Below are 14,379 nucleotides of genomic sequence, written 5' to 3'. Positions count from 1 at the left end.
TTATGTGCTGTATCTGTTTTAATTTCAGTATTCTGTATTGAGCCTTCTTGGTGCTAAAGAAGGAAGTAGGCTTTTAAACGTCAGCATAGTTTTCTTTTAGAAAGCCACTTAAGGTTCTATGTGTAAAGTATAACTCTCAACTAAAGAAGTATGAACCTTCCTCTTATGAGTAATTCTTTTGTTTCTTAAATATGATTATTGAACCTCTTAATGGAGGCTAACTCATTCTACGTCATCACCTCAAAAAAAAAAAAAAAAATGCAACCAAACCACAACAAACCACGCTTTTTAATAGGACACTGAGTAATAGATGCTTTCTTAACTAGAAAATTACACTACAAAAATTCAGCGTTAGTCTGATTACTATTCTTGGACAACTGATTTTATGCTAATTTTTTGAGAAGTATTTATGGACGATTTCCCGAATCTTCAGTGCAGTTTTCATGCTCTTATTGTAAGTGTATGAGGCTCCAGAAGAAAATTAATGATTACCAATTCTTGGCAACGAGTTTATAAACACATCTTAATGGAATATTGCACAATATTGTTAACAAACTGTAGCAGAAATTGTTGGGTTTTTTTCCACCAAGACTGAGAACAATCTAGAAAAAAATAATCAAAAGAACAACTACTTTCACTTTTTACAGATATTCAGAGTATCAGAGGTCTTGCAGTGGATTGGATATCACGTAATTTATATTGGATCAGCTCAGAATTTGATGAAACGCAAATTAACGTGGCACACTTAGATGGTTCCTTGAAAACCTCAATCATCCATGGAATTGATAAACCCCAGTGTCTTGCAGTTCACCCAGTAAAGGGGTAAGATGTCTGTTGGTTTATTAAATAAACTCAGAACATTTCTTCTTAGTTCAGGTTTTGAGTTTGCCCATTCTGTTTTCTTTCAAACTTAAAGTAAATGCATGCCTTTGAAAGATTTTATTCAGAATTTCTTAAATGAGTACTGCTTCCCTACCAAAGCTTACTGTTGATTAAATCATATAGCTCTCAGTTGTATATTTTGCCTGCTTCTAAACTTATGAATATTTTCAAGACCGATGCATTAAAAATACTGTTTACACAAAGCAACGTTATAAATATGTTCATTTCCTTCTTCAGTAAGCTCTACTGGACGGATGGAAACACAATTAACATGGCAAACATGGATGGCAGCAACAGCAAAATACTCTTTCAGAATCAAAAAGATCCTGTTGGTAAATACCTTTTTTCCTGTTTCTTTTTTATTTGTTAGTGCCTTATTATGGATGTTATGTTGAAATACTATTTAAGTATATTATGATTTTTTCATATCCTATATAACAGTGATAAGAATAGGCATAAAGACATGAAAAACATGGATGTCCTTTTCTGTTTCACAATTTAAGATATTTTTGGCCCATTCTAATTGAAATCTCCTGTAGCGAGTTTAAGTATAGTATTATTAACTGCTAGGGTGTTACAGTAGTTGTGTAAATTGAAGGTGAAGGAGAACACATCTGTAGCTCTCAATCTTTAGATCATGGGTAAAAAAAACCATAGAAAGCAGGATTTTAATAAGTTATGGATATATGTCAGAGGATGACTGGAAATGTAGAACCTTCCTCACCAGCTCCATGGTCAAAAGATAGTTTGGCTTATAACTTTTCACATATAGAAAAGAGCAACAGTTGAAGCATAGGTTTCATATAATGACTTAACCTCCGTTTTAGTATTTGAGAATTAATATAGTTGATAATAAATTATGGCACTTCTATGAAAAAAAAAAGCTCTCTCTATAAGTATTATTTATTTATTTTGGACTCAGACTTCTTTCTTTTTGTAATTTCATTTTTTGGAGAGCTAAAGTGGTTACGTCAATTGTTGTTGCCTTATTAATGGTGCATCAATAGAGTGATTACATTTTAAAGCATTTATGGGTTTTTATAACTGAATGCATTAAGCAAGCAGAAGCAAAAATGACTTAGTTAAATAAGTCAATAAATACGACATTAGAGGAACACGACGTGCATTTTAGACCCTAAATTCAAAGGATTTTGCAGATGTTATTTGGTAACTCTTTTACTGTTGATTTGATTTTTTTTTTTATCTATGCTCTTGAAGAGACAGTTATCTATTTATCTGGAGAAAAAAAGAGTGGTAAACCCACTTAAAATTAGTGAAGCATAAACACATTCAATAATATTAAAACAATAGTAAGAAGTAAGGCCGTGTGCAAAATTTTGCACTGAATACCCTGTGATCATAGGTCACAAGGTCCTAAATTGCAGAATTGCAGTCCTTATGTCTGTCATTGAGTTTGTTCTGAGTAACAGTAAAGCCACTGAGCCAAATACATGGTAGAACGGTAAGTGCTCCTTTTTTTTTTTTTTTTTTTTTTTTTTGTTCTTAAATGCAAGTATATCAGTACTGTCAACGGCTGCATGAGCAAATCCACGTGGGTTTTGTGATGTTTTTCTTCATGGATGTGTACGGTCTCACTGGTGCCAGATGGACTATTCATGCCGTTAAACATTCCTGTGAGCCATGTAGGAATGAATTCGACTAAGTTTATTTTGCTTCACCACAGAGTTGCAAGTGAGCCAATTTGTTTTCTTGCTGTAGGATCACATAAATTTTTAACACTTTTGAGATCGGATAAGAATTACCTGTAATAGGTTATATTCCAGATTGAAGGTTCTTATTGCTTAATAATGAGACCTATTGCATAATAAGGAGACCATAGAGATTTAATTGTTTTTCTCTTCTTCTTGGCAGTCTGAAGACGTGCTTAATTGCAAAGTATGTAAAGTCTAGAATATGTAGTATGTAAAGAGTGTGTGTATATATATACGTGCACGTATGTAAAAGGAAAATAAATCTTGGACCTGTTTATTGCTGGAAACGTTTTAATTGGTATACATCTTGGCTCAGTTTAATTGTCAGTTAGGATGGAAATGAAAGCAGATTCTGAGGAAAGCAGGTCTGAGGAAAAATGATCAGATACACTATAGATAAAGTGAGTATTAAATTTCCAATGTCAAACTCTAAGTTCAAATTTATGCAAAATGCCTGTTTTAATGGGTTAAGTTATTCTTACCATTAGCATAAGACGTGCTAATGGTGAGAACAAGAAAACACTGCTAAAGAGCCAGAGAGTAGCAGTCTTAAAACCTTAATTTAATATTTCATTTCTAACTGAGAAACTGTCTTTCTCCATAAGTGAAATTCTAGTTCATGCAGTGCTCATTTTGAGTATTTGAGGAGCAAGGTGAATGATCTAATAAGTGAGTTCACAGGGGAATTCCTCAAAAAGACAAATATATGGCCTATTAACGTTGATGTCCTGATAACTGATGGGGTTTTTTAGTTTTCTTGAGACATAATTTCAGAATTTGAAGAACGAGAGAAAGTTTTCCAGTCTGTGACCTGAGGTATCCTGACGGATTCTTTTTTTCTGTTGGAGTTCTAGCAAAAGGAGACGATTTCAATTAAAATAATTTGTTTTAACACCAAGAGTATGTAGTTTGGAGATTTTGGAAACTGATAATCTTAGGATGACAGATTGTTTCTCTTCTTTTTATCTGAACTGGTACATACTAGATATGACTTGCTAGTCCATTCTGCAGTTCTAAAAGTCTCCCGTATAGCTCTGTTGAAAAAGGAACTAGTCCCTGGAGTCCCATTAAAATGCATTCTTAGGGACTCAGAATTAGTGCTGAATTTTATACGTTATGAGGCAGATCATTTGATCACTGGTGTCTTGAACTTATTTTCAGCTAAGCAGTTGTTTGTTATAAAACTCTAAATCTACAAACCATTCATCCGTTGGATTGTTTTTAAGGGTTGGTTGGGTTTGGTTTTGCCCCCCACCCCCCCCTTTTATGTATGTATTTATTTATTTATTTATAGATTTCAATCCTTACGAACAAACTTAGAGTTCTCATTTTGCTCATGATTATAGTACAGCCCTGTTTGCTGTTTAGCTCTTCTTGTTTCATTTCCTTGGCTGATTCTCTACTTTTGGATATCCCTTGCTAATTTGTTCTTTCTTTTGAATATATAGCATAATATATAAACAGAATGGTTGCAGATGCGAACAAAAAATCTTCTTGAGACTGGCTCTTGAAGTTTTAGTCTTAAATGTATTTTGTTTGTTTTAAAACAGTTATTTCCTAAGTATGTATGTGCATTTAGCAGAGAAATAAACCTAAGGGTTTCTTAATTTTAAGCACTGTTTTTTCGCCTGAAATGTAATCTGCCATAAACAGTTAAAAAATCCTTTCTTTAGTCACTAAGGTGGTAAATGTGAACAAAAATTCCAAATGCTGTTCCTATTCATCTAAACTGTAATAACAGTGTCCAACATTTAATTGATTTAGGTAGTAAGAATCAATCCCATCTTTAATGTTCTTGGAACACACTGTTCCCTTAAGCATCCTCTGGTTTTTAGAGAACATTTGCACAGGTAAACATAAAGTTATGGGAACATTTATTATTTAAATAATAAGTATTCGAAAAAAATACTATCAAGAGTCATTCCCTTGAACTTCACAGATGCGGGAAATTAAAACATCAAACTTGATTTTCTGGCAGTGGAAGCTAAGATCCTGTTACATCTATGGCTTTAAGTTTGGTACCTCTGTGTATTGCTGGGATAACCTTTGGGATATACTATTTAAATAGTACCGTATTTCTGGGAATTTGAGAAAGGAAATTGGAAAGTGCAGGTGAAAACATTGTGGCCTTAGTCATGGTAATATTTTATTTTTTTTTTAAACTCAACGGAATACTCCGAGAGCAGTATTTCACAATCCACATGCTAAGGTTGACTTTGGCAGCTGGGGCATAAGGTGTAAGCCAGTCACCCACGCTAGAATGCATCAAGAGTGTCTGTTATGCTTATGGTTAGTAAGTCACCCATTTTTGTTAGGAAAAACAGGACAATTCCTGAAAAAATCTAAATAAACACGCTCTGCCTACATGAGAAATAATATGTTTTCACAAAGGTTGGTAACAGGTGGAATGACACAACAGGAAAATACTTTGGGAAAAAAAATGTGGTAGACTTGGGTAGAAGGGGATAAGAATGTTATTTCTGTCAGTTGCTGCTGTCTTATTGGAATACTCATGTGTAGAAACACCAGTTTAATATCTGAAGTAGAAAACCTGACAAGATAACATTGTAACGGCTGTGTAGATTGCATTCACAGCAACCCCATAAATAGATCCGTCTAGGTGAAATCGGTGAGCAGCTGACTGGTAGCAGTCAGGAGTTACAGGGAATAATAAGTGCTGTCTATCTTGGAGTCTATACTTCCGTATTACCTCTGTAACGCAGAGCAAGGCTCATCCATATTGCCAGGAAAGTTTCCCGTGCTAGGCCTAAGTGCTGCTTCTCTCACCTGTGGCGCTGTCTTTGTGCTGTGGGCAATGCTTGTTGTACAAGCAAGAGAACGCGTATGTGCAGAGAGACGCTGCAAGATCCATCTCTCCTGAAGGCACCGCTTGGTATCCTTATCCTTATCCTCTCTGGAGCGTGTGTTGCTTTTCTTCTGGGTGATACGCTTGCAGAGAGGGGAAAAAAAATATCATTAATTTTAAAGGAACTGGAAAGTTGTTTTTGAAAAGCTTGGAAAGTGGATACCTTTTGGCCTACTATGTCAAATGTGCGTAAAGAAGTAGTGGCACGATGCCAGCTGTAAGTACTGCAGCACATGCCCCTGCTGTCTCCTGTCAGGACTGGGAAAATAGATCTGGCTTTCCACAGAGAAGCAGTTTACAGGATGGAAGACGTACTGTACGATATCAAGGTTGACCTATGGACTGAAATACAGTGTTTTTTGGCAACTTGCTGCTGGACACCTAACATGAGTTCTGGGAAAAGTCTAGTATCCAAGCAAATTATTATGGCATGTATTGTCACCAAGCCAAGCGTATTTCATGGTGGAAAATCTCCTGATACAATTACTTGAACGTTTTTAAAGGGCTATAGAAGTCTGAAATACATTATCTCTTAGTTCTTTGCTCTTACTTCCAGGAAATTATATGCTTTGTTTGTTTAGTAGTCTATTTTGCAAGTATTTTTATTTCTACAGTTCTCTTGCTTCTAACTCCAAAGAACTGATTGTGAGGTCAGTTCACTATGAAGCGAAATTAAAATTAATACTGTAAATTTATTGATAAAATATTAAATTAAATTATTAATACTAGTATTAGCTTTTGGTATTTCAGCATTCTAAACAGCGGGCTGTGTGTGCAGGGAGAGAAGAGGCTTTTTATAGTTCTGAATCACAAAAAGGAGCTTGTTTTCGAAGGCTTTATGTATTCATAATTTTAGAACATAAATGATGGTTTCTGGTTCACATTTAGTAGCAGTTAATGACCTTGCTTAGGACCTCAGTTCATTCAAGTAATTGTTCATTGCCAGATAATATTCTTTCATCAGTCAGTCACTGATTGATTTCTGCAGATGTTGGGAGAAATAAAAGGCAGAAATCTTTTAAAAAGCCTGTTTTTTTCACTGTGAATGGCCAAGTTTGTTTGGTTTTCTCAATTGCTTTTTTCAAAGTTTGAGGGGATAGATAACATAATTGTGTGTGTATATTTCTTAAATACACTTTTATTATGAAAACAGCTTAACACTAAGTGTATATTATCTATTCAAGCCACAGTTAAAGTTATATGTGTTAATTACAGGTTTATCGATAGATTATGGGGAGAACAAACTTTACTGGATCAGTTCAGGAAATGGAACCATAAATAGATGTAACTTGGATGGTGGTAATCTTGAAATAATGGAGTCAATGAAAGAAGACTTAACAAAAGCCACAGCTTTAACTATTATGGGTAAGTCCAGTGGTAATAACTTAGTTTTTAAATTATTGGAAGCTAATTAATAATGAAATATCTAAAGCTTGGAGAAGCCATTGTTCCTTTAATGTAAATAATACATACAGTACATTCAATAATGAGAATGTTTTGTTTGTGAAAAACATTTTTATATTTCATTGAACAGACAGTTTACAATCTGTATTACAAGGATATGTTTCTAAATATAGTCTTGCATACATATACACAGGACGAAGGTAACCGACTGATGACTTTTATTACCTGTAGCTACTTGTAAAGCATGTTGGAAGGAGGTGTGTTATGCTGTTTATTTCAGAGAATTATCTATGACCTGTTTCTTCTGCTGCTCACTTTTCTAATAGAGAAATCATAGAATCATCTAGGTTGGAATGGACCTTTAAAATCATCTAGTCCCGCCATCAACCTAACACTGCCAAGTCCACCACTAAACCATGTCCCTCAGCACCACATCTACTTGTCTTTTAAATACCCCTAGGGATGGTGACTCTACCACTTCCCTGGGCAGCCTATTCAAATGTTTGAGAATCCTTTCGGTGAGGAAATTTTTCCTAATATCCGTCCTAAACCTCCCCTGGCACAACTTTAAGCCATTTCCTCTTGTCCTATTTTAGTTCAGGATAGCCCTAGTTAGTGGCATTATCTTGCGCTTTGTGAAGACTTCTTTGGGTTATGAGTTGATGATTGATGGTTTGGATTTTCTAAAATTCTATTTATTAAATCGGTTAAAAAAAAAAAGTTCTGTTTTTTATACTTTGCACATTAGAAATGTTTAGAGTGTTTAAAAACGTATAAATTATCAAAATATCAAAAGAAGAATGGTAACATAAGGAAAAATTCCTAAAAAAAAATCAAGAAGCCTTTAAGTTGCAGATGGCTGAGTATTATGAGAATATTGCTTCGAAATGACTGTTTCTCATATGTGTCTTCAGCTCTTGGCCGTTGCTGGAGCTAGGGTACAGCGTGTTAAGAAATTCCAGTCTGACTGAGAACTAGTGGTTTATATTATTCTAGAGATAGCTTTAGAGCTTTCCACATTTCCTCCAAATGCTTTGCTCGCCTCTGTTCTGGTTCAATTAAAAATTATTTGCATTTATCTTAGATGTTCCAAAAAACATTCAGTTGATAAGTAGACTTTTGTTGGGATAGTTGACTCATCAACTGCCAGAGTCTTTTTATATTTTATTTGATTGATTAATTACATAATGTACATACAGTTGGTGTGCTTGTGACAGTTATGCTAAATGAACTCCAAAGGTTTTATGCACATGGTGTAAATTAAGTCATATTTTAAAGTAGTAACTGCTACAACAGTTTTATTATACACATATTTGGCTAGTATTGAACTCCAAATGCTGTCAAAATCTGTCGGAGAGGGAATGCTTTTATATATGCATTCATAAACAAAAGCAAGTTTTGTGTCAGAAGGAGTCATGAATGTTAATTCAGAAAAATTGTCTTTCCTTGATTTGATTGTGCCTAGAAATAGAATGAATAGATGAACTTTCTTGAAGGAGCTATTGGAAGTCTTTAATATGAGATATTGTAAAGAGTGTTTGGCCATACTGTCGCTGAGATGCCTGTGGCATCAAGCCTTCATCTGTGAATCAGAGAAGCTACAACAGTGATGATCCATCTGGGATATTGAACAAAGAGTTTATAGCTATCACTGAAAGAAGAGTGTTTCATGCTTGTTTGCATGAAAGTAGTTGAATTTTTGCAGATGTGGAGGTGCGAGACTTTCTGTGTAGTTTTTAAACATATGTATACATCTAATATTCCTAGTTTGGGATGCTTTGTTTTTATGGGTGATGACAATTCTTCCTACTCAAAATTGATAAACAAAACTTACAATGTGTTTGGGGTTTTCTGTTTGATTTGCTTTTGGGTTTTGTCTTTTGGAGCTATAAACTGCAATAAATTGCAATACGACATTGCAGTGTGATTCCGTATATAAATCTGTTGGAGAAAAGTGCAAACAAATACAGTTTTATAAACAGTACTGTATGTGCTGATTGAAAAACATGAAAAGTTTCTGTATTCATTTTTCCTGTATGTTTTTATATTGTGGAACATATTGTAGCAACATAAATGCCATTTATTTTCCTGAAGTGCTGGTGGCTTTACATCAGCTTAAGTCAGGCTTTCGTGCATCTAAAATGGGTGAGAATGGAAAATCCAATGTGATACGAAGCAATATAAGAGATCTTTAATTGATAAATCATCATAACTAATAATATATAAATAAAGAAGAATGAAAAAATTTATTCTAATGTAAGATTTAATACAGTAGTGTGAGGAAAATTTAGTACCCCGGTTGATCTTTTTGCCTGCAAGTTTAGTAGGAATTCCAATGTTTATTGTGTCATTTTGGCTTATTTTATCTAAAAACATAGTAAATGCGTAAAATCCAAGATGAGCTGGAATGTTTCTTCTCTGTGTATATACGAAGCTAACTTTTTTTTACCACTTAAATTCATCAGTGACTGAAAACAGATATGATATCTGCGCACAAATTCTTAACTGTTTTGTGACATTTGGGTTCCACTCAGTGCTATGGAGTCCTATTGGCTTCTGATGTCTTTTCATTTTTCTGTCATTCACATTTAGTGTCTCCTCAAGTAAAAGCAGCATTTTGGAGAGATTATATTTTTTGTTTCTTTATTTTAAGTATATGATCGTGTTGTATTGTTGGGTTATGTTTCCACTGGAGCAGAAAGAGGAGATGGAGTCGGGTATTTTGAGACTCCCCTTGTACAGTATTCTCACCAGGTCATACATGGGTCAATTGTTGTTGATCATCAGAACTTCTATTGATCTGTGTCCTGGTTTGAGCAACACTGGATTAATTTCTCTTTCAGTAATTTTAGTTTTCAGCAAGGTCTCTTCTATTGCTAGGGAAAACTGCATTTCTAGAAGACTCTAGTGTCTGAATTTGTGAAAATATGTAGTTTATAGCCAGCTATGGTATGCAGGTTTCAAGGTCTCAGTGTTTTCGAGCTCACCAGGTGCAGGGATGAGGAGGAGCGAGACCTGGGCACTTGACCCAAGCTGGCCAACAGGATTATTTCATACCACGAATGTCACATTTGATGTAAATTTGAAAGTTTGCTGAGGATTTTTTCTCTTCTGTGATGGCTGCGATCCTGAGAACTATTTGCCTTGGTGTCGGACGCCTGAGCCCTTCTCTTCCTTCTGAAGCCATAGTGCTCACAGTGTCCCACATTTGCTGTCCACGCTGCAAGTGTGCAGCTTCCTGCTGATAGAATGGGCTCAGTATAATCCTTGTATATTTTATATTGGTATCGGGATCAATATTGGCTCTTTAGTATTATTAATGTTAATTATTTAGTCTTATTCTATTTAATCTGTTTATATTTCAGCTCTTGGGTTTCCCTTTGTTTTCCCGATTTCCCTTCCAAGGTGGGGAGGGGTCACTGAGTGATAGAATAATTGCCTAAATGATAATAAATTGTTGTGGTGTCTTCAAACCATAACAGGCTGAAGAGCTAAAACAAGAAAACGGAGGAGGGAACCTCAGTGGATTGAAGGGACGAAGTAATGTGATCCGAGATAGCCCCAGTTCCTATGACCCCTGCCCCCCGCCAAGGGCAGGTGCACTAGGGGAGAAGCGATTGTCAGAAAAATTGCTGAATTTCTAATAAATTTATTCTAGCAGTGATCTCTTCTAGCACCTCAGTCCTTCTTGCTTCTGAAATTTTTTTTCACCGTTTGTAAAGCATCTCCTTACTAGCATCTTTCCCAGCCCTCAGAGTCTCCTTATCAGAAAGCACAAGCTCCTAGAGACACCTGGGGATAATCCAATAGTCTGCATGAGGAGCTAGTGTCTTCCATTCTTTGGCTGGGCAGCCTTTTGCGCTGGAAACTGTCAGAAGATCTGTTAGTTTTCTGTGTTTTGTGCTGTATCTTAGAGTTTATGTTCCAGAAGATTTTTCAGAACTAATGACTGACAGAGGCTTGGCCGAAGACTGACTTCGTTCTTGCTTTGGTAACTTCTGTGCTGTTCTTATATCTCCGTATTATCCACATCTTTGATTCTGTTAATTTCAAAATGGGAAAAGAAAGGAGAAGCAGTTAGGCACTCCTTGGCTATGTTCTGTGATGTGAACTCTGTAAATAACACTAGCTAACTTAGTAAAGTTTTGTTTTGCTTTTTAATATAGTTTATGGAGTAGTTCAGAGCTTCACCAGGCAGTGCCAAATGCCACTTCCTTCTAGTACTACTCCTCAGTCTCCTCATTGTTTGTACTTCATTGTGTTCAATCCCTCTACCTTAGTGTTGCAGTTTAGCTGTTGTAAACTGTTTGGAAGTTAGCACTACTCTTTCAGGTGTTTACTGTTGTTTAGTCCTTTCCGGACTCTGTTTAACATTTTCCTACAATCACATCCTTTAGTGGAAGCGTATAGAAGGTAATGATAACGTCAGCAAACAAGTTGGTGCCAAAGCAACTCTCAGGTTTATCCTTGAGGGAAATGGAAACAAGTTATACAATTTACATCTTTCTGTGTTTTGGTTCTTTAATTTATTGATTCTGTACTCAGTAGTGTCAGTCAACTTTCTTTTTTCATATGCTGAGCTCCAAAATTTCTAGTCTTTGGGTGCCTGCTTTTGCTACCTCTTTTTGAGCATGATATAGATGGGATGAAAATTATATTCCATTTGAAAATAAAACATTTGAATACGTACAAAATCACTATTTTTTCATGCCTACAGAAATTTATTTTTACTCTTGCCATTTGGTATTACAAAGATGTTGCTATAAATCCATGATGAAGTCACATTTGGTTTTCTACTCAGTTTTTCTCTCAGTTTTTCTTCAAATACACATTCACTGCCTGAAAAGTCAGTGAATGCAACATCAGTCATTTTTAGTTAGATTACCATTCAAAATTGCCCGTGAGTACTTTGCTTAGTACCTCCCACTGTTTATTGTCTTGCATTTGGTCAACGGTAGTTTTCTTCTGCTACTATGATAACTGCTCATTTTATTTTGTTCAAAAACCTCTGAATTTTCTTCTGGTCTTTTAAAAGCTTGTCTAATTCGCAGCACCCTATGCCATGCATAATTTTCAACACCCATTACTGATGCCATTTACAAATTGATAACAAATACAGCCACTGTTTTTGAAACTCAGGGTGTTCCATGTGACAGAACGGCTGATTTTCTTTTAGGGTAGAGAAATACTCTTTTCAACATTAAGAAAATGCTTCCTATATTTGTGTTCAGGTTTGAGTTTAATATATCATTTGAAGCATCTGATTTTAGCAGTTTTCCTGGTAGCCAGTGTCTGCATGTAATCAAATTATATAGAAGTGTTTGGCATTCTGCATGAAGTCCCATTCCTGCCTTCCAAGATACTTAATGAAAATGAAAATGATTCCTTGACTGCAACTGAAACTGATTGTAAATTTACCTTCGTGGTGAGAACTAGATATATTTCTGGATTGGTGAGCAGAGCCATTCTATTACAAGATTTGTATTACAAAGGAATTTGCAGCAACATCTAATGTATTTCCAAACTGGTGTATTCTTTCTTGAATGACATGTGGCTCTGAGTCATAAACTAAGCACTGCCAGAAAAGTATTGATTAGTTATTGTACGTTTGTTGCTGAGAAGAAAAAGGTATTGAAGGCTCCTGTCAGCAGTTTTGGTGGAGGTATTGATTGGATTCTGTATGAGGTCCTCACATAAAAATGGTTTACACAAAATCACAAAATATTCAGCTACTTTCACTACAATACAGCAATATGATGTAGGTTGTATATAGTGAGGATGTAATTTGTTGTGCACTGGTGATTTTTTTTTAAAAAAATCTCAAAGGAAATATTCCGTGATGCTAAGTAATACCATTTTCTAGTTGTTGTTTACTAGTATAAAATAGATTAACTTCATGAAGTGAATGAATCTGTGTATAAGTGCTATTTCTGTTGAAATTCAGGAAAAAAAAAATACAATTGGCAATACAACAAAATCAGGCATATAATGAGGTTTTCAATGGGAGTGTAGATATTAGAACAATGTCTTTTGAACACAAACTGTATAGAATACTGCCATCAAGGTGTATTTTCAAAAAATCAAAATAGACAGTAACAATGGCAATATTTCATTTTAGACAGAAAATGTGGGTTCATATTACCAAAATATAGTCGTGATGCCATTTCCTTTCATCATGTGGCTAAATAATATATTGGTTATTTGATTTTTGTTTTATTCTCAATAAAGTTTCAAAATTAGCATTTCTAGTAACTCAAATGGTGGGAGCTTTGACTTTGCTGGATGTAATAATTGCGAAGTGAAGGGGGCTGCTTAGATCACGAAACTTCAAATACATACACCTTAATTTTCCAAGTCATCAGTCTTCTAATTGCCGTAACACCATTCATTACATTAGCATTAATATATGAAATATATCTAGGCAATTTGCCCAGTTCTAAGTACAGTACATAGTTGTCTTCCATAAATACTCAAACCACCATTAATGAAAACTAATGGCCCATCAAAATTTGCATTCAGAGTACTGCCTGAAATCTCCAAAGGACTGTCCACAATGCTAGTGTAGCAATTTGGGGCATTTGAAATTGCTGTTTCCCAATATGTTGCTGCGCTTAATGCTAATTACCCAACAAAATGGATAAGTACAACAATTTTAATGTATATTATAACCCAGTTTCAGCAACAAGATTGTAATTAGTGATCGAACAACACTCTTGTTAGCATAATCGAGGAAAAATGATTTACCTTCAGGTTGATATTTAAAGGTTTCAGATAGTGTTATTTCTTCCCCAGTTTGTGAAAGTAAGTTTTCTTTATGCTACAGTCACGTCATTTTGTAAAATCACCTAGTATATTTTAAAATGAATATAGAAATGGATTAGTTCATCCTAATATTAGAAATCACAGATGAGTTATCTACTGAGAGAAATAGTCTAAAATTCTCCTTGGAATTGTGGTCAAAAATAGCAGTGTGACATGTTGGGGTTTTTCGGCGTGAGGCTGTGTTGTGGCATATATTGGCCACCCAGCAGTTTCTGAACAATTAAAACCTGTGTTCTTTAGGTCTTTGGGCATAACTGGCCAGCTGTGACCGTTTCATGTTTTGTGGCATGTATCCATAAGAGGTTTGTCCTCAAGATACCTGTACTTCAGAATTTGTGGGCTGGTTTTTTGGTTTGGTTTTCATTTTGTTTGTTTTTTGTTTGGGATTGTTTTTGTGTTTGGGGTTTTTTTTGGGTGGGGCTTTTTTGTGGGGCTTTTTTTCTTTTCTTTTGGTTAATATACCTGAATTGTCAGGATTTGCGTGAGCTTCACCTTACTTGAATTTTCAGGTTGTGTTTCTCATTGAACTCTCCATACTGTATCCATATATCTTGCTAAAACTTGTAGTACACCATACAAAGCCTCCATGTAACAGAAGAACAAATACTAGTTCAGTAAGATTTTTGTAAGCTATATTTTTAATTAAATGTTTGTGCAGGTGCCATCTTAACAAGGATGGAAGAGGAAGTTAAA

General features: G+C 35.1%; 1 protein-coding gene across 11 annotated transcripts in view; it reads left to right on the top strand.

Annotated features, from left to right (window-relative positions):
• LRP1B (LDL receptor related protein 1B) overlaps nucleotides 1-14,379 on the top strand; it is a 743,839-nt gene that overhangs the window by 527,635 nt on the left and 201,825 nt on the right. For all 11 annotated transcript variants that reach the window (XM_074595863.1, XM_074595857.1, XM_074595859.1 and 8 more), the window contains 3 exons: nucleotides 648-822; nucleotides 1,120-1,214; nucleotides 6,676-6,825. In XM_074595863.1, coding sequence (XP_074451964.1) covers nucleotides 648-822; nucleotides 1,120-1,214; nucleotides 6,676-6,825 — 420 coding nt within the window. The remainder of the gene's footprint in view (nucleotides 1-647; nucleotides 823-1,119; nucleotides 1,215-6,675; nucleotides 6,826-14,379) is intronic.

This window comes from Larus michahellis, chromosome 7, assembly GCF_964199755.1.
Source record: "Larus michahellis chromosome 7, bLarMic1.1, whole genome shotgun sequence".
Lineage (NCBI taxonomy): Eukaryota > Metazoa > Chordata > Aves > Charadriiformes > Laridae > Larus > Larus michahellis.
This window is presented reverse-complemented; position numbering and strand designations above follow the sequence as displayed.